The sequence below is a fragment of the Eumetopias jubatus genome, unplaced genomic scaffold (assembly GCF_037043125.1).
Source record: "Eumetopias jubatus isolate StellerSeaLion01/CBP00866 unplaced genomic scaffold, mEumJub1_p1.0 scaffold_16, whole genome shotgun sequence".
Taxonomy (NCBI): domain Eukaryota; kingdom Metazoa; phylum Chordata; class Mammalia; order Carnivora; family Otariidae; genus Eumetopias; species Eumetopias jubatus.
In genome coordinates this window covers 85,599,866-85,625,090 of record NW_028274822.1, presented here as the reverse complement: position 1 = coordinate 85,625,090, position 25,225 = coordinate 85,599,866, and the positions used below count along the sequence as shown (strand labels likewise).

The window sequence follows — 25,225 nt, the reverse complement described above, 5'->3', positions numbered from 1 at the left end:
AATTGTATGTATGTGTGTATTTAAGTAGGCTCCACACCCCCAGCATGGAGCCCAATGTGGGGCTTGAACTCATGACCCTGAGATCAAGACCTGAATTGCGATCAAGACACGGATGCTTAGCCGACTGAGCCATCCGCACCTGTGAATTGTACACTTTAAAAGGGTGAATATTATCTCAAAAAAATTTTAAGTGAATGTCAAAGATAAGCAGTAAAGTTTTTTGACATGGAATGTTAGAAATTTCTTTATTCTTACTTATTTTTATTAAGCACCAGCTTAATACTGCAGAAAATTTCAAATCACCCATTCTTCCCTCCCCGCCCCAAATTCTTGATAAAAGAGCTCTTCAAGTGAAGACATGCTCTCTTCTCTCTTCTGTATAAAACTTTATCAAATAAAGGCAAATAACTGTGTACACCTTGCTGTAAAATGCTGCCCACGGCTGTGGAAAGTGTCTGCTCAGGCTCCTTTCACTGTCCAGGTCCTGAAAGACTCTTGTTCATGAACTGTCTCTTCACAAAGCAAGTCCACCACTAGCAAGAGGGGATAAAACAGAATGAAGAGTGGTGGTCAAATCACAATGCAAGTTCAAGGTAAGGTCAGAATAGGAATTTATGTAATAACAAAATTTAATCTTGGTCTGTCATCCCTTATGTTATAAACTTCTTGGCAACATGTTAAAAAAATGTTTTTTTGACTCACAAGTCAAAATAATGACGACAAAAAAATGTAATACATTCAAGGTATCTCACACAAAAAATCTGCCCTATGGGTTTACAATGCCCTAACATAAGAACAAACAACCAAAAATGTTTATTATATACAATTCATTATGCAGTGTGACTCAGTGAATCCCTACCGTGTAGTTAAGCAACACTGCAATGCAGAAACTCAAAAGTATTCTCACCATAGAAAACTTTAGTTTAATAGTAGCTACATGATAAAAGGTTATTTATCAACTAAATAGGTAAGAAAGAGGGTCTTACCTTGCTAGGTTTATCATTCTGAGGGTCAAAAACTTTCTCACAAAGTCTCAGTCCAGTCTCTTGTCTCAGCTGCTGTAAGTAGGCCCTCATCACCTCTAAAATAAGGAACAGGCAGAATAAAAAAAATCCTGAGAATGCATCCCCCATGGGCTGGTTGCTGGTCTGCACAATGACGCTGGCAATACACTTCTACACATTCAAATAGGATTAAGAAAAAGAAATGATAGTCCCAATGGTTTTATAACTATTTTGGTTCAAAAGATTCTCTATGTGTTGTACTTGTTGCCAAGAATCTTTTTTTTTTTCCAGGATTAGAGAGAGAGAGCACACAAGCAAGGGGAGAGGCAGGCAGAGGGAGAAGCAGACTCGCCACTGAGCAGGGAGCCTGATATGGGACTCGATCCCCGGACTCTGGGATCATGACCTGAGCTGAAGGCAGTGGCTCAACCTACTGAGCCACCCAGGCGTCCCGCCAAGAATCTTTTGTGAGAGTTACTGGTAAGATAATATCCATGTTATGATTCCACTCTCCACCTGTACACCAATCAAGACAAGGAAAGAAGGGGGGTAAAAAGTCAAATGGAGGAAATCTTGTGCCATAGAGAGGAAGGAAGAAACCCTGTTCTTACCATCTTCCTGTTTGTTTGCAGGTTTGGCATAAATTGCATTAAGTGGAAAACCAGGCTCTCCAGGAATGGGAAAATTAGTGATTCCCAGTGTATACATTTCTTTTTCACCTTGGCTTTTGGAATTGCACTAAAAAAAAATTATACACACATACTTTACAGAGAAAAGGATAATAACATCCAATTTGTAATTTTTTTCAGTCTAAGTAGATATGCCTAGGATTACTAATGTATTTGGGTGCCCTTCTGCAATCCAGGGAAGTCTGTGGACTCCTCAGAATAATGTTTTATTCATTTTATTGTTTTACTTACTTAAAAGATTTTATTCATTTATTTGTCAGAGAGAGAGCACGCACAAACAGGGGGAGCAGCAGAGGGAGAAGCAGGCTCCCTGCTGGGCAAGGAGCCCAGTATGGAACTCGATCCCAGGCTCGATCCCTGGGATCATGACCTGAGCCAAAGGCAGATGCTTAACTGACGGAGCCACCTAGGCATCCCCAGAATAATGTTTTAAATGAATAAAATAAAATACACAAAATTGCAAAAGAAATCAATTATAGTCAAACACAATAATTACAATATTAAAAAGCCAAATTTATGACACACACATGCATGTGCTTCTTTATTAATGCAATGGGCCTAATAACGAAAATTTGAAGTAGTAATGAGTGAAAATAAAATTTCAAAATAACTTCAACTCTAAATGTAATATGAAAATGCTGTGGGGGCGGGGAGCCTGCTTCTCCCTCTCCCACTTCCCCTGCTTGTGCTCTGTCAAATAAATAAATAAAATCTTAAAAAAAAAAGGAAAATGCAAAAATGATGTGATTTTTACTGGAGAAAAAGTTACAGGTATGGCTAATGCTGTGGGTTGTTGCCTACATTAGTAATTAATGTAAATGCTAAATCTCAGTTACAAGTTAGTGAAAAGACAGACGTAATCTTTTTCCCACTCAAGCTCATGAACCCTTGAATTATATCTTTGGCCCAGAGGTTCTTGGTTCTTAACCTGGGGCTGAGAAAGATTTCTGTCTTGGGAAAATACATGCAAAGCCTTAAAACACCAGCCCCTTACCTTCTCATTAGTCAACTAAACTACTGTTTAGAATCCACATTCAGATTGTCCTCTTAGGTACATGCTCTAAGTGGGAGGAAGTATTATCTACTTGACCTTAAAGTCTCAACGAGTCCAGATAGCTAGGAGGGTGAACATGTATCAGTACTGTGTTTTTTCTGATAGACAATCATCCAAGTTTAATTACCTTTTGGAGTTTCTTTAGACACTCAGAAATGTACAGAGTTATATATATCAAGGTTCTATCAGCTTCATTCTGCAGGGGCCGGGGTGGGGGGAGGAAGGGTGAGGGAGGAACAAAAGTTAAAAACAGTCCTGATCAAAACATAACAATCACATGTAATAAATGAATTCAAGCTTTGTCTTTTGAGTATCAACTGAACACTGTGCAAGTGTAGTTCCTACAGCATCAACAGTTCCCATTCACCAAATGCAGTCTTCCCAAGCCACCTTTCTGTCTGCCCCGGGGGAGGGAGCCACCTCCTGCCATCCAGAGCTGTGGGGCGGCCCTGCCTCTGGGTCCCAGGATGTCGTGCCAACAGCCCCTCCCTCCGTGTAGGAAGGAGAGTTTAACAGAGCTGCTTGGAAAGCCTGAGGTGTACCATATGGTCGGCTAATTTTTAAAACCTTCTCACTTCAGGATCTGTGCCGAGAACAAAAGCATTCCTGACTCTAAAGGAGGAAACAGCTATTTCACGTGTTTCTTGTTCCTGAAGAGCTCCAAGAGCCCAACTCTTGATCTAAGCAAAAGGAAAATGCGAAGATTGGATGTTGAGCAGAAGTGGCATGTACTTCAGGTCTGATTTAACACAGATTTACAGTTAAAAAAAAAAAACTGCACCTGCCCCTATTTTTAAGGGCATATGACATTCAGCAGAGAATGAAATGTGGCAGAATTACATTTATTTACACCTACTACAAACATCACACTTAGACCGAGCATTAAATACAAAAAACACCATGAATATCATAGGATGTTTAGACTACAACTTGTAGACCAAGAGCCTGCAAAAAAGATTTCACACCCTGTTTGATTCCAAAAGGTCAAAGTTTGTCAAGGAGAGGCTGAAGTTCCATATTCTAGAATATTATCAAGGAAAGTTGTGGACATTCCTGTAACTTGCTCATAGGAAGAACTCAGAAAAGTTCTTTTTTTTTCCCCATTTCTCCCTCTTCTTTTCTGCCACCCTCCTTCTAAACTTCCTTTTGACCTCATTCCTCACAAGAACTAAGAGCAGAAAGGAAGAAAAGGTAGCTGAGGGAAGGGTCAGGATCACTGAACTTTATTTCTCCATCTCAGGGTCCAGGACACAAAAGTATTTAAAAATAACATTGCTACAATGTAGAATTTTTTTAGTTTTGGACTGGCACATAGTAGGTGCTTTATTAATGTTGAATGAATAAAAGTGTCTAGATCATGGGTTGGCAAACTTCCTCTAGAAAAGACTAGATATTAAATATTTTAGGTTTTGTGGGCCAAACAGTCTTTGTCACAACTATTCGACCCAGCTGCTGTGGCATGAAAGCAGCCATAGACAATATATTAAAAAATGAATGTGGCTGTGTTCCAATAAAATTTTATTTAGAAAAAGAGGCAGTGGGCCAGATTTGGCCCTCAGGCTATAGTTTGCTGAACCATGGTATAGACTTTGGAGAAAAATGAGAAACTAATACTGATACAGAATCTAATATTAAGTATTATTCTGGGTTTTTAAGGTCATGCAAGCTCAATCAATTTTATTTACTCCTCAGAACAACCCTGAGTGCCAGGCAGATTATTATCCCCATCAGAATACTAAATTAAATATTAAAAGCTCTGTACTTTACCTTAATCTCATAGTTTTTGAAGAAGACATTGGCCTTAAAGTAATAGATGGCTTCATCCACAATATCTGTATCTTTTGCTAAACAGGACACAAGGGGAGAAAGGCAGAGAACAACAGCTAAATGTAAAAATAACACTTAACAAAGCTATAGAGAAAAAAAAACCCAGCTCAATGGTCAAAGTCTTAGAGTTGAGTGAAATAAAATGAGGCCATTGAAATGTAAGGTCTTCAGAAACAATTTCTAGAAAAATAAGCACATGGTTTATTTTGATAGCTCTACTGTTTCTATAAAAAGTCTACTCATTAGAAACAAATTAATCAGTACAGAAAAATATTTTATTTTCACCCTAAATCTCACTGCCTAGAAATAACTACTATTAACATTTGGTGAACATCATTTCAGACATCTCTCAATGCATTTATAAAAATAGACTGAGACAGACTAACTTTGATAAAATGCTGTTTAAAAATAAAAAGTGTTCAATGTAATTTTATATGAATTAACATACTGCAGTTTCAGGGGGAAAAAAATCTCAATTGTCATTTAGGAACACACTGGGTTCACACATGCGTCTTTCTTTTTATGAAAACTGTGACTTAAAATATACTTGTACAAGCTGTTCTAGGTGGCTGGAGACTGAGAAAAGCCAGAAATACTGTTGTGACAAAGACAGATCTCATTATACAATTTCTTGGGCAGTTTTTTGTTTTCCTTTTCTTATTTCAAAAAGGTCAAAATCCCAGGGTCTTGATATCCGGCAGGCGGGTGCAGCAATGCAGTGACAGTTTTGTTTTTGTTTTTCAGAGAGTTATTTATATTTCTTGTCCATAACCACTATCCCTCTCACACCACAGAAATGCGAAGTAATCCTGGAGGTTTAGCACTCTGATTCAGCTGTCTTTAACCCTGCCCGTTCCCCTGCTAAAGAATTTCAACAGAATTCTAACTCTAGACTCCTGTTCTTGCAATTTTCTTATCTGCAGAAAGGACGCTTCCTCAGAGGATTCAGTGTTTACAAAACCAGTTAGTTCTAAACGTAACAATGTGGGGGTGGGGAGTGGGCTAAAAGATTTGGAACCTAGAAGGATGTTTGGCACATAAAGGTGTTAAAAAGGTGTCTGATGAATGTAAATAAATGAACTTGATTGATGCTAACAGTTATTTAGCTCCAGCATAGGCTTGTACTCCTTCATGATTCCAGTTCATTCTAATCCTGCCCCCTGGGGAAGAGTAACAGGTCATTCCTTATCTACAGAAACCATGAAGATCTGGTTTCTTGGGGTCCTGTTCTCCCTCAAGGGCCCATGAATTGTTGCAGAGGTGGTAATTAGATAAACTCCAGCCTCGGTCAACTGCATCTTCTGATATGCTACATGGTATTCTGTAAAGATCTGAAAGGGTTCTTCTCAAGGAATCTGGGACAACATTGATTTTTTTATTCTTTCTTTACACTGTATTTCTTTTAGATTATTTTTCTTCTTTTTGGTCTTTTTTTTTTTCCTCATCTGTTCCTTTTCCTTCATCTTGGCATCAAGTAAAAACTGTGGTGATTCACCAAATTTATTCAGTTTACTGAACTTCCAACTGATGTTGAAAACAAAATTAAAAAGAGGTCACGTCAAAGAGTATGGCAGAGGAATGAAGATGGGGTCAGTACAGAATTGGCAATGAAAACCATGGTCTTAAAAACCTTGAATGGAACTCAGTGCAGATGCTTTCTGGGTGCAAGGAAACCATGTCTAATATAATACAAAATTATACTGTTGGCAGAACATCTCAGAATGTGTCAGAAGAGTCTAAAAAGAATGGGGCTTTCTAAACAGTAAGAAATGGTTCGAAAAAAGAGAAAGTGAGTACCAAAAAAGAAAGTAAAGATATAAAATTGAGAAAAGCAAAAGAAAGAATGTGTAATGTTATACAGGACACTTAAGATTTAAGATCAAGGTACTGCTGAAAATGAAGATCCTGAAGAATGACTAAAGGAAGTAGATATAGATGGGGGAAGGGGTTAAAATGTTTTGGATTTTTTTCTCCAGCCTTATGACAGAAAAACAATGGGGACATGGTATTCTATAGAAGTAGCAGCATTAGATCACTTTGTAAGAACTGAGAGCGATGACAGAACAGTGTCGAGAATTAAGGACATTTCCTCTTCCCTCTCAAAAAAATATCCAAGAGAACTCAGCGGCAATAATACACTTTCTTACTCAATACAACATACGTGATCTTGAAAGGTCTAGAGGGGCAATATCTATCAAGGAAACAGAAAATACAAGAGCAGTGTGAGACAGAGGACTGGGCTAAGAATTTGCCTGATTTGATAATGTCAGAGAGTTGCTAGATGTTTCCTACTAAAATCTGAAAATAATGGAAAGAAGTTTCAACTTACTCTCTCTAGGGGCAGGTCCTTTGAACTGACTTCTGATAGGCAACAGTGCCATGTTTCCAATGAGTTTGGTGTCAGGGTCCATGAGAGAAGAGTGGTAAGCCTGTAGTGGCAAGCCAGGTAAGAATACGGAGACAAAGAGAGCAAACGTCAGCGGGGCAGACAAGTAACATTTTTACAAAGGAAATAAAGAGGAACCCACCCAAGACTAACTAGGAGAGGAGGAAAAAGGGATGGTAGCAGCAATATGCTGGAGCTGGCTTTTACTGGCTCATGAAAACTGAATGTTAAATTTTGAGCAATTTAAAATTTTTATTTATTTTATTTTTAAATTTTTATTTTATATTTTTTAAAGATTTTATTTACCTGAGAGCGAGCAAGAGTGAGAGAGCACAAGTGGGGGAGGGGGGAGCAGCAAAGGGGGAGGGAGAAGCAGGCTCCTCACCAAGCAGAGAGCCCAATGTGGGGCTCGATCCCAGAACCCCTAGATCATGGCCAGAGCTGAAGGCAAGACGCCTAACTGACTGAGCCACCCAGGCGCCCCTTGAGCAATTTTCTAAAATATTTTTATTTATTTAAGTAATCTCTACACCCCACATGGGGCTTGAACTCACAATCCTGAGATCAAGAGTTACATGCTCTTCTGACTGAGCCAGCCAGGCGCCCCTAAATTTTGAGGAATTTTGACAAATTTTGAGGCAAGCTGTTGTTAAACACAGCCGTTACTAAAAATTAAATTATATAAATTTGCAATTAATTATATTAAAAACAAAGGTAATACTCAAAATTCATTACTTCCTATTTTAAAAAATTATTTTACTATTGTTTATGATCTTAAGGTTATTTATAATTTTTGTAACTTTGTGGCAGAAATACTATGCAATGGTGTGCTACTGTGCATCCTCCAATTCCATGTTCAGTGATATTACATTGGTAACTGGTGGGAGTATTTATGCTACAGAAATAGGCAGACACTATAATAAATCAGGGGTACACCGTCCCCCCTACCCCCCCAGCTATAGTTAAACCAGAACTCAAGCACTGGCTTTTTAGTTCTGCCACTTCCTGGCTATGTTTGACCAAGACATCACTTTTCTTCTCTTAGCTTGTTTCCAAATTTATAAAATGAAGAGTTATCTACTGCCCTCATTGGGTAGGTGTGAATTAAAGGAGCAGGGGAAATCACATTTATGAGAGCAATTTGTATGCTGATTCCTAGTTCTGCTTTTTACAAGATGTCTGGCTTTTAGTAATACAAGAAGCATACCTGTGCTTCATTCATATATTCACATATTCATTGATCCACCAAATGATTATCAAGCACCTTCTATGTGCAAGGCATGGTGATAAATGGTATGCAAGACCAGTAAGATCTCTGCCCTTGAAGAACCTTCAAGCTAATGGAAGAGGCAGGTAATAAACAAGAAATCACAGCAAAGTCCAGGAATGAGCACAGGACTTTATAAAGTCCCAGCTTAAAATCTGGCTTTACCACTAGTACCGAAAAGTTGGGTAAGTTACTATACTTCTCTGAGCCTCAATTTCCTCCTCTGCAAAATGGGAACAATGAGTATCTACTTCACAGGGTCACTGTGAGGATTAAATGGGATAACTTACATGCCGTGTGTAGCTCAGTGCCTGTCTGGCACAGAGCAGGCTTTGAATGGTACCCACCGGATTCCTTAAGTAAGTATCGCTAACTATGGCTTGCTCCTTTTTGTCACAGGTATGCTTCATCTAAAGCAGCCTCCACTCTCCCCTTCACCAGCTGTCTTGTTACCCATCTATTTTCTTCAACACATTTGTCACTATCTAAACCTATCTTAGGGGTGCCTGGGTGGCTCAGTCGGCTAAGCCATAGACTCTCGATTTAGGCTCAGGTCAGGATCTCAGGGGGTGGGATAGAGCCCCCCAGGGGGCTCCGGGCACTGTGCTCAGCGGTGGAGTCTGCTTGTCCCTCTGCCTCTGCTCTCCGACCCCCCAGCGTGCTCCCACTCTCTCTCTCTCTCTCTCTCAAAAACAAAAACAAAAACTTTAAAACTATCTTTTTTCTTTATTTCCATTTACATGTTTGTCTGTCTCCCCATTAGAAGGTAAACTCCTTGGGCGTAGGGATTTGTTGGCCTTAGTCACTGCTGTAACAGTACTTGGCATGCAGCAGGTGCTCACTAATGTTTTTTGTGTGAGTAATCACGTTATTGAAGCTCCTTTTCCTCATCTGCAAAATGGAGACCATGATGGCGATAAATTCACCCCACCAGACTGGCTGTCAGAAATGAAGGACAACCAGACTACAGTCAATTTTACTCTTACTCGGATGCGCACGAAAACAGAAACCAGGAGCGGACCCTGCAGCTGCTCCGGCGGCCCCTACACCCAGCAGCTAAGCGTGGCCACCACCGCCGGGGAGACAGAGGAGGAGTCCGGGAAGTGGAGTATGACAGTGACGAGCAGCGGGAGGGACCCGCCCCCGCCCCCTGGGGTTGAGGAGGAAGTGGGCCTGTGGCAGGGAGAAAAAGGAGAAGCCGGACCCCAGACTTGAGAAATTAAAAATAAAAAGCACAGCCCTTGGCTTCTCAGCTCGAGTGAATCTTCGGGGATCCTGCTGGAGTAGGGGAGTACAGAAAGAGCGAGAGAAGGGGTCAGCACTGGAACGAGGGGGGCGGGAGGGGACGAGGCAGCCTCCTCTGCACGCTCAGGGTCTCTGCCCACTCTGCCGCGGCCCCGTCCCCCCTGGCCGACACCCCCGGGCCGACCCAATCCTACAGCGACCGGCCTTTCCTCGCTTCTCCCCTCCTCAGGCCCCGCTTCTTCTCTGCCCTCCTCCGCCCACTTCTCTCAGCTCACGCACGATTTCTCGCCGCTCCCCCCCAGCTCTCGCCATCTCCCCACACCGCGAATCGGGCCCCCGTACCGGCATCTTGGCGGCGCCGGTGTTTCAAGCCAGACGAGGAGGTTGGGGTTCGAGCGCGGCGCTTCCGGTCCGGGGGCCCGGGCGGGGTAGGCGGAAGTTAGGCGGAAGGGGAGGGTGAGGGGAGGACGCGGCACTTCCGGTCCTGCTGTCCCGCCGCAGGCTGCTGCGGCTGCGCACGGTCGAAGGGACGCCAGGGGGCGCCCGAGCACTAGGCAGGGGCTGTGAGTGCTGTGCGTGCGTTAAGTGTGCGCGACAATAGGGCTAGGTTTTTGGGTTAAAGAATACTTGGTTTTTCCTCAGAGTTCATTTTTTTTCAGTGAATCATTCTCCGGATCACACTATTTTAAATTCAATCCCACTCCACTCCCCTGCGTCATCCTTATTTCCCTCTTTTTCCCTTAGTTATGATTCTTTTATTATTTAGCTTACTTTTGGTATGTTTCTTCATCCATGTGAACGTCAAAAAGGCTGGGATTTTGTCCGTTTGGTACAATATTGCATCCCCTGCATCTGTAATAATGATATACATGGTGAGCATCAATAAATATTTGATGAATGAATGAACCCAACTGGTTCGTTCTGGATTTAACAATGGGTAAAGGGGAGCGCTCTGAGAAGGGATTTATGTATTACTCTGTACTTCAGGTTTTTTGTGTGTAAAAACTGAGAAAGTGGACTCTGGGTTTGAATCCCAGCTCCAACATTTACTGGCAGTGTAATTCTGGGCAAGTTAATTAACCTGTCTGTGCCTGTTTCCTGAAAACGGAGAGAATAGTACTTACCTCATTGTTTCATGCTTAAAACTCACATGCCTGGAACATCCTGAAAGTTCAGGAGTTTTTTACCTATTACTAGAAAGCACATCATGTGTCAGTTTGCAAACTGGCCACTCTACACAGAGGGTAAGGACAGACTGAAGAATCCAGATGTATAGGTGGTGGTTTTAATAAGCAAGGGAACTTACTTGTGAGGCTTATTGTTAAAGGATTTTGTGTCCCTTTAGTGCCTGCAGTTCTTGGTCACACTACTTCGAAGAATGAAGAGGTAGACCAGATGAACAGTGGTGGGCAGCAAAGTTTATTGAGCAAGAGAACAAAGCCCCCTGAGAGGGAGGGGGACAGAAGTGGGTTGCTCTCAGAGTTTCTAAGTTTAGGTGTTTTTATGAACTCTTTTGCGTCTGTATACCTATTAGGTCAATGTCCACGTGATTTTTTTTTTTTTTTTTTTTGCTGACATCTGGGGGTTTATGTCTCACTTGCCCCTTGCCTGTGATATTGACAAATGCTTTTGTGGTTAATTGTTTTGTTTTAGGACATTTTGCAGAAGTCATTTCTGCAAAGGCTGCAAAGCAGAATGTCAGTGCGGTCCTAAGCTGCAAACAGGATGTCACTGCTGTTTTATTTTAGCTGTCCTGACTCCGTATTTTCTTGTTGGGAACCCTGGCCCTGACTACCTAACTGTCCAACTAACTCCTAACATTATCTCTGGCAAGGTAAGAGTAGATCTCTCCACCCACCTACCTGCCAGAATCTTTTAAGTTTATATGGAGGCCTTAACTGGGTTCAGTCACATCCAATGGTCTCAACACATTCTCTCCAGACTGTGTCCTTGGAACATCTCCCACAGTGAGGGATGGGAGGGGTGGAAGAACCTCCCATTGCCTGGGCCCAGTTCAAGGGTCAACCAGTGGTCACATCCTCTTGATTATCTTCCCCAACATCACCTTAAGAGCCAAGTTCATTGCTATCTCAGGCTATTTCTCCTGCCAGTCCCTCAGACTGGAATACTCTGCTCTATGTTCCCACAAATAATTTCTCATTCAGGTTTCTGGCCAAATAGTACCAATCAGGAAACTTCTTTTGACAATGAGCCCCAAGTAGTCCCTTAGTCACTCTCCATTTCATTACTGTTTTCATTTCTTCCCATTCCTTATCAAGGTTTCCTTGCTTATGGTCTCAAGGGCCCTGTATGTCAGCTCCATGAGAGTAAGGCCCTGTCTGCTCTGAGTGCTCCCATTTTATCCCCAGTGCCTGGCACCCACCCGTAAATTTTTTCCACAGAATCATGCCAGGCTCTCTGCCAAGATAATGAATTCCTTGAGGACTGGAATGGACATACTCATCTTTGAAACCTGTGTCCAGAGGGGAAGGAAATTCGATCTGGCCCTTCACTTCTTGCCCAGAGGCACATACTAGACTCTCCAGAAGCTGAACCGGGGAAGAATAGCTCTAGGAGCAACGAGAACAAATGAAGTTGCCTTTCCTTTCTTCCATAATAATAAATTTCTAAGAATTAGCAACACTTGGAGATCAGGGTGTTTTCACCCGTTCGTGAAAGGGTGTGTCCCCAAGCAGGACAGCACATTCCCAAGATGCCCGTTCATGTTCTCTCCTGATTGCCCCCATGACAGTAGCTCACACCAATGGAGCATGATGCAAATACCTGACTTTTGCCCCTAGCCTAAGCCCTCAGACAGAAGTCACCACTGATAGCTATGGTTCCTCCCACTTGGCATGTCTTTAGTTAAAACGGATCAAATGTGACACTGCAGGTGTACTCCTGCTATCTAGCCCAAGAATGATTAAAAATTTAACCTGAGCTGTGGGTTTCCTATAAGGACTTAAATTGTATTAGCTGTACAATCCAGGGCCAAATGGCAAATGAAGCTTGGTCCTGTTATGAGGATTAAATGAAAGAGATTACGCAAAATATTTCTTAGCATAAGGTCTTGCATAACTCATTAAGTTAGATTGTTTTGTTTTGGCAGGGCCTGGCCCATGGTAGATGCTAGAGAAATATCTGTTGACTGACTAGCCACTTTGCATGCTTTCACACCCAACGCTACTGAACTTAAAAACACTGGAAATAAGCAATTCAACCAATGTGCACATTAAAAAGAAAAAAATTATGTCCTTTGCATTTTTGTGTGCATCTGTTATTATTCCAGTAAAGTGTCAATTTTTAAATGTTCAGCATCTACAAACTGCATTTTTAAGAAATCATGGACTATATTTTGACACCTGGGCAAATTTATTCATTCAAAAATTTGCCCTGAGTATTTCAAATTCTGACTGGAAAACAGTAGTGTAATGAAAGGTTAGTGCTATCTTTCTATTTCTTTTATTTATATACATATATATGTTATTTTTATTTATTTTTTGAAAGATTTTATTTATTTATTTGACAGACAGTGAGAGAGGGAACACAAGCAGGGGGAGTGGGACAGGGAGAAGCAGGCTTCCTGCTGGGCAGGGAGCCCAATGGGGGGCTCAATCCCAGGACGTGGGGGTCATGACCTGAGCCGAAGGCAGACGCTTAATGACTGAGCCACCCAGGCGCCCCTACATATATATATATTTTAAAACATTTACTTTTCATTTTTTAATTACACAAATGATACATTTTCAATGTAAGAAAACTCAGACATGCAGATAAGCAATGGTCTTAACTATGTCCTTCCAGATTTTTCTCCTTTGGACACAGATGTGTATATTTTGTTACAATAATTCCTGCCTCTCCAAAACACCTTCAAAAATAATAAAAATCAAATAGTAAAAATAAAGGCAGACTGGGTCCTAACTGTACCACAGATGCTCATTTGTATTATATACAAGTCTATGTGCATTCATGTCAATTTCAACATTTAAAATCTAAATTGATGTTGTTAAAATAATACTAAAAGATTCCACTTGAAACACCAGCCATTTCAAACTAACTAGAATTTGACTCAGGCATGCTGCTGATAAAGAGCCAAGTATTGCTTTTTTCATTAAAATAAGTAGCCTTCTAGTATCACATCCTTCTAAGAGAAGAATGTCTTGCTGGTTCAGTAGCAAGTGCTTCACGTATATATAGTTACTCTGATAAATTCTTCATTCCTTCTGGTGTCCTTGAAAATATTCATCAAACATAGAAGAGTCATCTTCATGTTCCTGACACAAAGGAAACAAAACAGAAAATATTCATTTCCCTTAAGTTAGACCTAGTATGTGCTTACCTATTTTTCAGGTAATGCTCTACCAGGAGATAATGCCCAGCTGTATCTTTTACAGCGGCAAAAGGTATGATTGATAGAATTTTTCCAGCTATGTGGTAAATTAAAATACTTAAATCTCATTGGAAGCATTTGTACTTGAGTTTACACTTGCTGACCCTCAGCTAATTTGCTGAGACAGTGGCCTACGACAACTACTATCAGGCTTCCCACTGACAAATGTGAGGGCGGCCCAAGTTCAACTGGATTTCATCTCCTCTTTGTACATACCCCCAAGCCCTGAGGACAAAGAAACTTGGTAATAGTGCCTCAATATCAGGTAGAATGAAACTGATACTGCTTGTTAAGCACAGATGTCAATTTCAGACATTCCCCCCTCGACACACCCAGGTTACTACTACTGCTAAGACAAAATCTGAGGAGTTGCTGGGATTATGCAGGAGGCCAGTGAGTGCTGGCAGACATGGTTACCAAAAGCCAATGGTCAAAAATTACCTTTGGTTCTTTGAATTCTAAGTCTTCTCCATACTGAATGGCAAAATCAATATGCTGTAACACAATGTTCATGCTTTCTTCATCCGACTGATCGTAAGGCAAAAATCGAACCATGCTGTAGTCATCAATCTACAAGTTGGGAATTTCATAAAGGGTCATTCTGAAGCTGTACAAAATACTTAATTTCCAACTTACATTTTAGTTTATAACCAGTTATACTTCTGATTAAAAACATTTGTGTGTGGAAGGAGGGGGAAGGAGGGAGACAGAGCAAAAGCAAATCATCATTGATTTTCCTGACCTCTGACCTCCCAGAACACTCATTAACTTATTAACTAGACACTTACTGTTTCATAGATATTTATCTGAATTCAACAACCATCGGAAATTTCAAAATGGCAAGGACAGTTCTGAACTCCCCAAATGGTTTGGAATAATAGGCCCGTCAGTTAACTTATCAGATCCCAGCAATAACTACTTCTACATTAAATTACTGACCAGCCAGCCCACAGCCTGCCCCCACCCGCCTCCCCTTTGCAAGGAAATAGGATTGGACTGTGCTTTCCGTAACGGTGGCCACTGCCTGGCTATGGGTATGGCTATGGGATCAGGTCATTTAAAAAAACTTGAAAAACTTACCAGTCCACATATAGCTTTAGTCAATTTTTTGAATTTTTTGCTTCTTAAGTCACTTGCGGAATCGTCTAATAAAGAATACATGTCTGGGTCTAGAAACCTTTGAAAGTGAAAAAGAAGACTGATGAATAAAAGGAAGAATAAATCAGGAAACTAGATTTGTAGACTAACAGAACCTCACATCTCTGCAATTAAGATCTGACGATAATGGAAGAAGTAAACTCACTTTTCAATTTCCTTTTTAGCTTTCTTGCTCAGCAGATCCATTTTTGTCATGATGTTAACTTGTGGAATTTCTAGAGAGATCATAGCACTCAGGGCTGCCAAGATGCCAGAAATAAACTGAAGGAGGGAACAGAAAAGGGAAGATGGAACTGTTACCAACAAAATTCGCTGGTCTCCACATAAAAGAGAGGATTTTGCTCCTCACAGAAACAAAACTGGCCTAAGTAAAAGAAATGCTCATCCTAAAGAAAAGACAGTCCACTAATCAGATGGTTGACCCTTGGCTTCCAAAGGTGAGAATAAGGAGGGAAGAGGTAGATTTAATTTACAGTGATCATGGGGCACCGGACTGGCTCATTTGGCAGAGCATGTGACTCTTGATCTCTGGGTTGTAAGTTCGAGCCCCACGTTGGGTGTAGAGATTACTAAAAAATAAAGTCTTTTACGGGGGGTGGAGGGGCGCCTCGGTGGTTCAGTCAGTTAAGTGCCCAACTCTTGATTTCAACTCACATCATGATCTCAGGGTTGTGGGATGGAGCCCCACATTGAGCTCCGTGCTAGGCATGGAGCCGGCTTAAGACTCTCTTTCTCCCTTTCCCTCTGCCTCTCCCCTCACTCTAAAAAAAAAAATTTACAGTGATCACAAATCTCAATTTAGATGGTATCTTAACCTCTTTTCCCACTGAATATTCCTTAAGGGTGATTAATGGGAAATATATTATAAACTAGACAAAAGGCTCTCAGAGAATTAAAAATACTTATAAAATATGCATCTGCCTCATTTTTCTTGATAAGTAGTTCCCCCAAATCTATATGATATCATAACATCATTTTTGAGTTAAAAATATATCATTACAACAACTGAATAATAAAGGATGCTAAATTATTCCGGAATATAGTTTCTGAAATGTCCAGAGTGTGAAATCACAGAGTCCTTAAAGGAGACAGTCATCTGCTTGTACCCACAACTAAAAAATCGACAAGACTGGTCTTCAAACCTTGAACGACTCCACCATGAACTGAGAATCAACGAGAAAAACTCCACAGACTCGGAACTCCCACTGTTCCAGCTGTTGGACCAGCTGTTTCATCACGGGCAGGTGCGTATACAACTCAATCTGACCTACGTGAAGAACATGACAAGACTAATACAAACAGGAAGTATGTAGTCATCAAACTACATGAAAAAAATTTTCCTATAAGATGGTTTAAAAAGGGAGTCAAAAGCGAGTGCTACCAAGGTGTGTGTTTTTGGGAATATCCATCAAGCTGTATGCTTAGGATGTATGTGCTTTTCTGTGGGTTCAATTGAAAACAAGGGAAAATATTCTCTCTCTCTCTAAAAAAAAGGGGTGGGGGCGCCTGGGTGGTTCAGTCGGTTAAGTGTCTGACTCTTGATTTCGGCTCAGGTCCTGAGTTCAGGGTTGTGAGATCGAGCCCCGCACTGGGCTCCAATGGAGCCTGCTGAAGACTCTCTCCCTCTCCCTCGCCCAACCCTTGCGCACAAACTCTCTCTAAAAATAAAAAATAAAGTAAAATAAAAGCAAGGGAAAATAAAGTGAGAGCCACAACTGATCATAGCTAGGTCAGCCTCAAGTCTAAAACCCACAACCTGGCTTAAGAAGCTGTGTGTGATTATCTGTCCCCCGCCAGCCTCACCTCATGATATTTCCCTGGGTTTTCAGCACTCCAGCCACCCTGCCCTTCTTGGTGCCCCAAACCCACCTCACTCCTTCCCACCTCAAGGCTTCTGGCACGCTGCGCCTCTGCCTGGACCATGGTCTCCCTCACCTTCACCCCGCAGCCCTGTTTACAGACCACTTGATCAGAAGCCTCCTAATCTTGTTGCTCTGTGATGGTCTGTGCTACTCCTGTGGAGCACCTGTCACAAATTAATATTAAATGATAATCTAGGTGATTTTGTTCATTCTGTCTAATTCTGTCTAGTACTCCCACTTGACTGTGAGCTCCACGAAGGCAAAGACCATGGCTGCCTGGGTCTCTATGGTATTCCCATCATACGAACTAAGCACTCAGTAAACTCAATGAATGAGTTAGAGCCAATAAATAAGAGCTTTGTACCTCACTGCAGTATAGTTAAGAGCTATGAAGGCTCAGTCCACTTTCTCTCACTGGGGACAGAATTAGCACAGCTTCAAGGAAAATGTCATATTAAAATTGCTGACTTACCTGGACAGTCAAAAAGGATATAGTCGTCCTCTACGTGGCCAAGACAGTTCTCTAGCCAGTCAAAATTATTGGCAAAGTACTCCATGCAAAATACCAATCCTCCATTGGGACCAAACCGCAGAGAGTCATCCTCCATGACATCATCCACCTCAATCAGTTCCCGGATGTCTGCAAAAGATAGGGCCCAGAATATAAAAACATCCATTCAAAAGTTGTTATCCTCGTTAGTGGTAGTTAATAATTATGTAAAAACTCACATATGTAAAACTATTTCTGTACATGATTAGTCACTGTAGCAGTGTTCATGGAAACCAATGAAATTACTGTACAGCCAGACAACGGAATCCTACATAGCCATTAAAAGGAGCAGCTCTTTAAACACGGATGTGATATAATCTTCCTGCTTGGCAGGAAGCCTGCTCCTCCCTCTCCCACTCCCCCTGCTTGTGTTCCTGCTCTTACTATATCTCTGTCAAATAAATAAATAAAATCTTTAAAAAAAAATAAAATGATTAAAACAGAATCAAACCAAGAAAACCAATTGTGTTTTTTTAAGACTTTATTTATTTGTCAGAGAGAGAGCACAAGCAGGGGGAGTGAAAGAGGGTGAGGAAGAAGCAGACTCCCTGCAGAGCAAGGAGCCCGATGTGGGACTCGATCCCAGGACCCTGCGATCATGACCTGCGCTGAAGGCAGATGCTTGACCGACTGAGCCACCCAGGCATCCCCCAATTGCTGTTTCTTAACATGACCTCAGGGAAGCTACTTAACCTCTCCACACCTCACTTTCTTTATTTATAAAAAGGGGGAAAACTCCTATATCCTGGGGTAGAAGGATGAAGGCTCTATGAGATAATGTAGCTAAATCACCTACACCAGGGGCTTAAAAATTCTGGTATATGCACAGTTCTCTTCTACTACTAATTTTGGAAATCTGTACTTATAACCTTCTCCCATAGGTTTTTTATGTTTGTGCACAAACCTACACCCTCTGTTCACAGAGCACTGCCTCACTCATAGCCATGTTTATGTGGATAATACCTTCTTATGCACTTCTTCTCCCTATCCAAGGGGTAAACATCTGACTCAAGTTGGGACAATGAGATTGGATCTTCTAAAAGGATGACTCAAGGACATAAGTCAGTCATTAAGACATCTGGACCAGAAAGTGATGTGAACCTGCAGTTGGTGGCACCTTGCTGGGCCCCCTGAAGCTGAGAAAGCTGGTCTGTAAGAGGGAGAAAAAGGCAGAGACAGAGAGAAAGCTAGCTTCAGTTTGTTAGTTTTTGTTTGGAGTTCTAGTCTCTCATTTAGCCTTGCTCTTGGGTTTTGTGAGAGATCCCGATTCCTTCTAAAAAAATCCTCCTTTTACGTAAGCTGGCTTCAGTGCTTTCTGTTGGGTGCAACCAAACGATCCCAAGAAATGCAAAGTTTTGTTTTGTTTTGTTTTGTTTGAGGGGCAGAGGGAGAGGGAGATAGAGAATCTTGCAGGCTCTACGCTTGGTGCAGAGCCCAACACAGGGCTCGATCTCACAGCCGAGATCATGACCTGACCCAAAATCAGGCCATCGGATGCTTAACTGACTGTGCCACCCAGGTGCCCCTGCAATCCCTTTTCCTATGGAAGATGACTATTTCATACCTCCTCCTCTTCATTCAACCCCTGCCTCCCCAACCCCATTCACACTCACTTCCAGCCACCCTCATGTCCCGATGGCACACATGTCATTAACAGAAATCAGAAGCCAACAAAAGAGAATTCCTCATATTCCCACCACCAGTATTACATGGTGTCTTCTACCCTGTCTTCCCTTTGGTTACAAAAGCAGCAGCATCCCACTCCTGGGGCACCTGGTGGCTCAGTTGGTGGAGCATGTGACTCTTGATCTCGGGGTTGTGAGTTCAAGCCCCACAGTGGGTATAGAGATTACTTAAAAATAAAATTTTTAAGAAAAAATAAAAGCACCCCACTCCTAGTGAAGGCAAAACTCCCCACCTGTTTGGGATCCCTCTTCCCTTTCAGGCTCTTGAAGTTATTCCCACTGTCTGGCGTTTTCAGTTTCTCTTTTTCTACCGGATCTTTCTGTTCAGCAATCAAGTCTGTTCCATAGTTAGCATCTCCAACGTTAAAACGCAACCTCCCTTGACCCTCCTAGCCCCGGTTCTCACTCCACTTCTCTGCTCCTTTCACAGGGAAACTTCCTCGTCTCCTCCGCTGATACTGCATCACCTTCAGGCCACTCTTCAGACCCCTGCCCTGAAACTGCCAGGCAAAGTCACCTCCAGGTCTGTGTCCACGTATTCCTGTGACAGCCACTGTATTTCTGTCCTCATCTCCCACAACTTCTGTCATACCTGACAGAACCAAGCACACAAGCGTTTTCTTCAGTCTCTCCTCCTGGCTTCTGCGATGCTCCACTTTCCTGGCTTTCCTCCGACCTCACTGACTCTACCCCCTCCTCCAGAACTCTGAAGATTAGACAGCTTCAAGGCTTGGTCTTGGGTTCTCTTCTCTCCCATACCTCCTCCCAAAATGATCTCATCCGGTCCCGGAACTTTATCTTCTGTCTATACGCTGCTGACTTGCAAATTTATACCTTGAAGCCAGGCCTTGTCCGAGTCCCAGACTATTATATCCAATTGGTTCCTTGACAGTGCCTCTTAGATATCAGATGTCTCAAGCTTAGTAAGTGCAAAGAGAACTGCCCCAAACCTAAACAGATTTGTCTTCCTTCCCGATAAATGGTATCATACACTCTCTTCAGCAATTCAAGCAGTTCAAGTCAGATATCTGAGAGTCACCCTTGATGATTCCTTCCTTCCTTACACCCCTCTGGTATACGAATTGCCGCTAATTCTACTTGCAAAGTAGGTACTGAATCCACCTGCTTCTTTGTATCTCCACCTCGACCACAGTAGTCCAAGCCACTCAGACATCTGCAATAGCCATCCTGCTCATCCCTGCTTCTGCTCTTGACCCCCCAGAGTCCGTTTTTCATCTGAGAGCCAGTTATCTTTAAAAGTGTGTGACAGATGTCAACCCTCTCTCCCCTGCTTTAAATCCTTCAATGGCATTCCACTGCTGACAGATGCTACAAACTGAATGTCTGTGTCCCCTCAAAATTCTTATGTTGAAAACCTAATGCCCAAGGTGATAATATTAGGAGGTGGGGCCTTTGGGAGGCAATTAGGTCATGAGGGTGGTGCCCCATGAATGGGATTCGTGCTCCAATAAGAGGCCCCAGAGAGATCCCTTGCCCCCTTCCATCATGTGAGGACACAGTGGGGAGTTGGCATTCTGCCACCTAGAAGAGGACCTTCACCAGAACCCAACTATGCTGGCACCCCGATCTTGGGCTTCCAACCTCCAGAACCATAAGACATACATTTCTGTTGTTCATAAGCTGCCCTGTCCGTGGCATTTTGTTAAAGCAGCTCAAATGGACTAAGAAAACAGGACAGAAGCCAAACTTCTCATGTCTTACTAGCACCTACCCACTTCTTTCCTTTACTCATTATGCCCCAGCTCATCGACATCTTTGCTTTTTCTGAAACATACCAAACCCCTTCCTATCTCTAGGCTATTTATTGACCTGATGTTCCCTCATCTTGGAAGGCCTCTCCCCAGCTTGGTGAGGACATTACTATCTTCGAATCTGGGCCCAAATCTCCCCTCCTGAGACTTCTTCCCAACTACCTTTCCTAAAGCAAGTTATTCTTTTCATCGGCCTATTTGCTAGTCGTTATCACAATCTGTAATGTTTATCATTTTGCTCATCTCCCTGCTAAAAGGTCCATGAAGGCAAGGATAATGTCTGCCTTGTTCTCTGCTAGAACCCCGGTGTCTGGCATAAAGTAGGTGTTCAAAGACATCTGAATGATTACATTAAAAGAGTTTTATTTGAGGGCGCCTGGGTGGCTCAGTTGGTTAAGCGACTGCCTTCGGCTCAGGTCATGATCCTGGAGTCCCGGGATCGAGTCCCGCATCGGGCTTCCTGCTCAGCGGGGAATCTGCTTCTCCCTCTGACCTTCTTCCCTCTCGTGCTTTCTATCTCTCATTCTCTCTCTCTCTCAAATAAATAAATAAAATCTTTAAAAAAAAAAAAAAAGAGTTTTATTTGAGAGGCGCCGGGGTGGCTCAGTCAGTTAAGTGTCCAACTCTTGATTCTGGCTCAGGACACGGTTGTGAGATCAAGGCCTGAGCTGGGCTCCGCACTGGGTGTGGAGGCTGCTTAAGATTCTCTCTCTCCCTCTCCCCCTCTCTAAAAAAATTAAATATTTTTTTTTTAAAGAGATAGAGGAGCAGAAGGCACCCCTAAAAGAATTTTAAAAACAAAACAGTTAAGCTGCTCACTTAACTATGATCTGCAGTAAACCCGATTCACCACAGCAGGACTAAGCATGGAAAGGGACAGAAGGGAAGTGTGATGAGGGAGGAGTCTACTCACTTAATTCCTAAACTAAAGACCAAGAAAGGATACTGTCACACATGTCACCATGAGTGGATGTCACCAGATGACATTCAGCCTCATGCTGTTAACCACGAAACAGGGGAGCAGACTGTAATAATTAAGTTTTCAGCTTCTGTGCCCAAGCAGCCAGCACTCACGGCCTCTCCACCCCCTTATTTTTCCTGAAGGAGGGGAAAGGCTCTGCTCAGGACTCACCAGCCATCACGGAATAGTTGAAGTGTTCTGCTGCAGGATCCAGGTTCACAACTTGCACAGACCGATTGAGGGCTTCACAGTGCTGAACCATGGTGGCACAGTAGGTGCTCTGGAATGTCACAAGGCATGAGGGGGTCAAAGCGACAGGCAGTCTACTGCTACCTCCTGCATCCCTAAAAGGACACCCAAATCCCTTGATCGGTGTCCACTAAGGCCAAAACTATGCCTTCACTGACCGAGAAGCTGACTGAAACCAGGAAAGGTACCAGGCTGGGAGTCGGGACACCTGACTGGGCTGCAGATCCACACTTGGCTGGGACTCACTGGTAACTTTAGCGAAAGCACTTCTCTACTTTGCCCCTCAGCTTCCTCTTCTTTTTTTTTTTTTTTTAAAGATTTTAAGTAATCTCTACACCCAACATGGGTCTCAAACTTAACCCCAAGATCAAGAGTTGCATGTTCCACCAAATGAACCCGCCAGGTGCCCCACCCCCCTGTTTTCTTGTCTCTAACTGGGATGGCCTCCATGATCACTAAGCCTCCTTGCTGCTCTAACATGCAGCAAATGGAATTTAAAGGGAAGACTTCTGATCATACCATGCAGCACCTAACACACAATGTCCCCACGAAGATGATTACAGTCCAAACAAAGCTTTAAGGAGGGTAGTCAGGGATGTTTCGGGGGGGGGGGGGCAGTTATGTTTGAGCCAAGGGATGTGAATGTGCTTGCCAAGCCAGGGGAAGAGTATTTCAAAATGAGAGCACACTGAGGTCAATAAATAGTCTGGAAATGGACTATCAGTTTGCAACTTTTGGTTTAGAGAATTCCTTATCCCTCATGTAGTCCTTAACACACTATGTTAAAATCTCTAGGCTACTTGTCTGATCTACCCACTGTCTATTTAAAGGCAGGGATGTCTTTTATTCAGTTTTATAAGCCTAGGGACTAGCACTGGTACATAATGAATGTGTGATAATTATTTCTAATTCACTTAATATATTTGGAATATAAACTCTACAAGAGCAGAGATTTGTGTGCATACGTGTGTGTGTGTTTTATTCAGTACACAATTCCCCGGGCCCAGAACAGTGCTTGGCACAGAGAACATGCTCAGTGAGTACTTCTAACAGTAGGCATCAAGAATTTGTAGGAAGATACTTGTCTAACACAATCAGTCTGAAAATTCATCTGGAATATAGAAATAACTTCTATCATGTTTAGTGACTTTTCATATATATTCTCTCTAAGAGGAGGCCCGTTCCATGTATCATACTATATTTTAATTGGCAAGGCATCTATCAGTCTTCCCAAATAGACTATAGACTCTGGGTAGGCAAGGGCTATATTACAGTCACATGTAGATCTCCTACACCCAGAATAGGTCAAACCTTAGAACAGTATGTTCAAGACTGAAGCCAGACAACACCTCCACAGACTCCAGTGTTTCTCACACTCCTGTTATTTGACTAATAACTTCATTTTTTTTAAGATTTTATTTATTTATTTGACAGAGAGCACAAGTAGGCAGAGCGGCAGGCAGAGGGAGAAGGAGAAGCAGGTTCCCTGCTGAGCAGAGAGCCCAACATGGGGCTCAATCCCAGGACCCGGGTATCATGACCTGAGCCGAAGGCAGGTGTTTTTTTTTTTTTTTTTTTAAGATTTTTATTTTTTTATTTGACACAGAGAGAGAGATAGTGAGTGAGAGAGCACAAGCAGGGGGAGCAGCAGGCAGGCCGAGGGAGGGGGAGAAGCAGGCTCTCCGCCAAGCAAGGAGCCCGATGCAGGGCTCAATCCCAGGACCTTGGGATCATGACCTGAGCCGAAGGCAGACACTTAACCGACTGAGACACCCAGGCGCCCCCTTCACCCATTTTTATATTTGAATGCCTCTCATATCATTCCACTCATACTTGTTTACAAGAAAAAAATTATACCTCTATATTGTAAATAGAAAACCAGTTATATTTATCATAACATGAAGGTAACCATAAAATTAAATACCCTTAAAGCTCTTTTTGTTCTAGCTAAATATAAATGTCAAAAGCTCTAAGATCTGATCTCTGAAGAGACTTGGGGGTTAAAGAAGTATTACAGATATAAAGCATCAAACTGACCATTTCACTTCAATGCAAACTGAAAGAGAACTGAAAAGGGAGTAACTTTCTCAATATATGATTCAATGTTCATTAATGTTAGGCCCATGTGCCTCCTAAAATCGCCTCTATATACAAGAAGTCCATGTTTCAAGCTCTGACAACAGTGATTTAAGACCTCATTTGAACTTTCTATGAGCGAGACCGGGCCACATTCCGTAATTACACAAAACTGGATTCAAATTCCAGCGGTCACTTAGTAGCTGTGGGATCCTGGGCAAAGAACTTAACTTTTCTGGCGCTTGGGTGGCTCAGTCGGTTAAGCATCTGCCTTCGGCTCAGGTCATGATCCCAGTGTCCTGGGATCGAGTCCCACATCGGGCTCCCTGCTCAACTTGGGAGCCTGCTTCTCCCTCTGCCTGCGGCTCCCCCTGCTTGTGCGCACTGTCTCTTTCTGTGTCAAATAAAATCTTAAAAAAGAAAGAACTTAACCTTTCTGTGTCTCATTTTCTGTAAAATTCCCATCTGCAAAAATGAGAATAACAGGACCTATCTCACAGCGTTGTTCTGGAAATAAGTTAGTTTAAAAGCAATATCTAGGGCATAAATATAATATAAACGTTAGCACCACCGTTGGTTACTCCACTTTCAAAACCACAACAACGAGCACTGAAGCCCAGACAGCAGAAGCGCGCTGCCCAAGGGTCCCCAGTGTACGCACCCGCTGGTCCCTCGGTCCGGACCAGAACCTCCCTGCCTCCCCACGAGCTCCGACTTTTCTCTTCTTCTCCCGCCAAATCCTCACCTTCCCGCTGCCTGCCGGGCCCATGACCAGCTGCGCATACCGAGGCATGTCGGCGCTCCCAGTAGCCGGTGGGGCCCGCCGCACAACAGAGTCCGACCGCCCCGCTCCCTTCAGCCTTCGCGCGGCGCTCACTGAGTTCCGGGAACACCACGTGCGAACCAATCGCAATCCGAAGTCTCTTTGTGCCTTCTGTTCCAGTACATCCTTGACTACGGAGCGGCCCGCAGGTCAAATCTCGTGTGAAACGCGTTCTCAGGAAACTTCAGCTGGGGGCGGGGGGCGATTAAGGCGGGGCCGGGGTGGGG

The 25,225-nt window shown here is 42.8% G+C and overlaps 2 protein-coding genes across 2 annotated transcripts; both read right to left on the bottom strand.

Moving 5' to 3' along the window:
• Positions 1 to 228: 228 nt before the first annotated feature.
• Positions 229 to 9,920, bottom strand: ARPC3 (actin related protein 2/3 complex subunit 3). The gene is made up of 7 exons (XM_028116637.2): positions 9,815 to 9,920; positions 6,904 to 7,003; positions 4,515 to 4,591; positions 2,875 to 2,943; positions 1,616 to 1,742; positions 987 to 1,081; positions 229 to 533 (listed from the first exon to the last, which is right to left on the bottom strand). The coding sequence occupies exons 1-7, from the start codon at positions 9,818 to 9,820 to the stop codon at positions 471 to 473; spliced, it is 537 nt and encodes a 178-aa protein (XP_027972438.1). The 5' UTR covers positions 9,821 to 9,920; the 3' UTR covers positions 229 to 470.
• Positions 9,921 to 13,180: 3,260 nt separating this feature from the next.
• On the bottom strand, positions 13,181 to 25,048 carry GPN3 (GPN-loop GTPase 3). Its single transcript, XM_028116667.2, has 8 exons — positions 24,921 to 25,048; positions 22,022 to 22,130; positions 17,355 to 17,522; positions 16,163 to 16,287; positions 15,166 to 15,281; positions 14,943 to 15,039; positions 14,304 to 14,432; positions 13,181 to 13,746 (listed from the first exon to the last, which is right to left on the bottom strand). Exons 1-8 carry the CDS (start codon positions 24,966 to 24,968, stop codon positions 13,687 to 13,689), a joined length of 852 nt encoding a protein of 283 aa, XP_027972468.2. The 5' UTR covers positions 24,969 to 25,048; the 3' UTR covers positions 13,181 to 13,686.
• Positions 25,049 to 25,225: the final 177 nt, after the last annotated feature.

Coding starts and splice junctions, on each gene's coding strand:
- ARPC3 (XM_028116637.2), bottom strand. Junction 1,082..1,615: donor TGCAAACAAACAGGAAGATG/GTAAGAACAGGG, acceptor TCCTTATTTTAG/AGGTGATGAGGGCCTACTTA. Junction 534..986: donor AGAATGATAAACCTAGCAAG/GTAAGACCCTCT, acceptor CCCTCTTGCTAG/TGGTGGACTTGCTTTGTGAA.
- GPN3 (XM_028116667.2), bottom strand. CDS start 24,968: ATGCCTCGGTATGCGCAGCTGGTCATGGGCCCGGCAGGCAGCGGGAAG. Junction 15,282..16,162: donor TCATGGTGGAGTCGTTCAAG/GTTTGAAGACCA, acceptor TCCCTCCTTCAG/TTTATTTCTGGCATCTTGGC. Junction 15,040..15,165: donor GCTAAAAAGGAAATTGAAAA/GTGAGTTTACTT, acceptor TCACTTTCAAAG/GTTTCTAGACCCAGACATGT.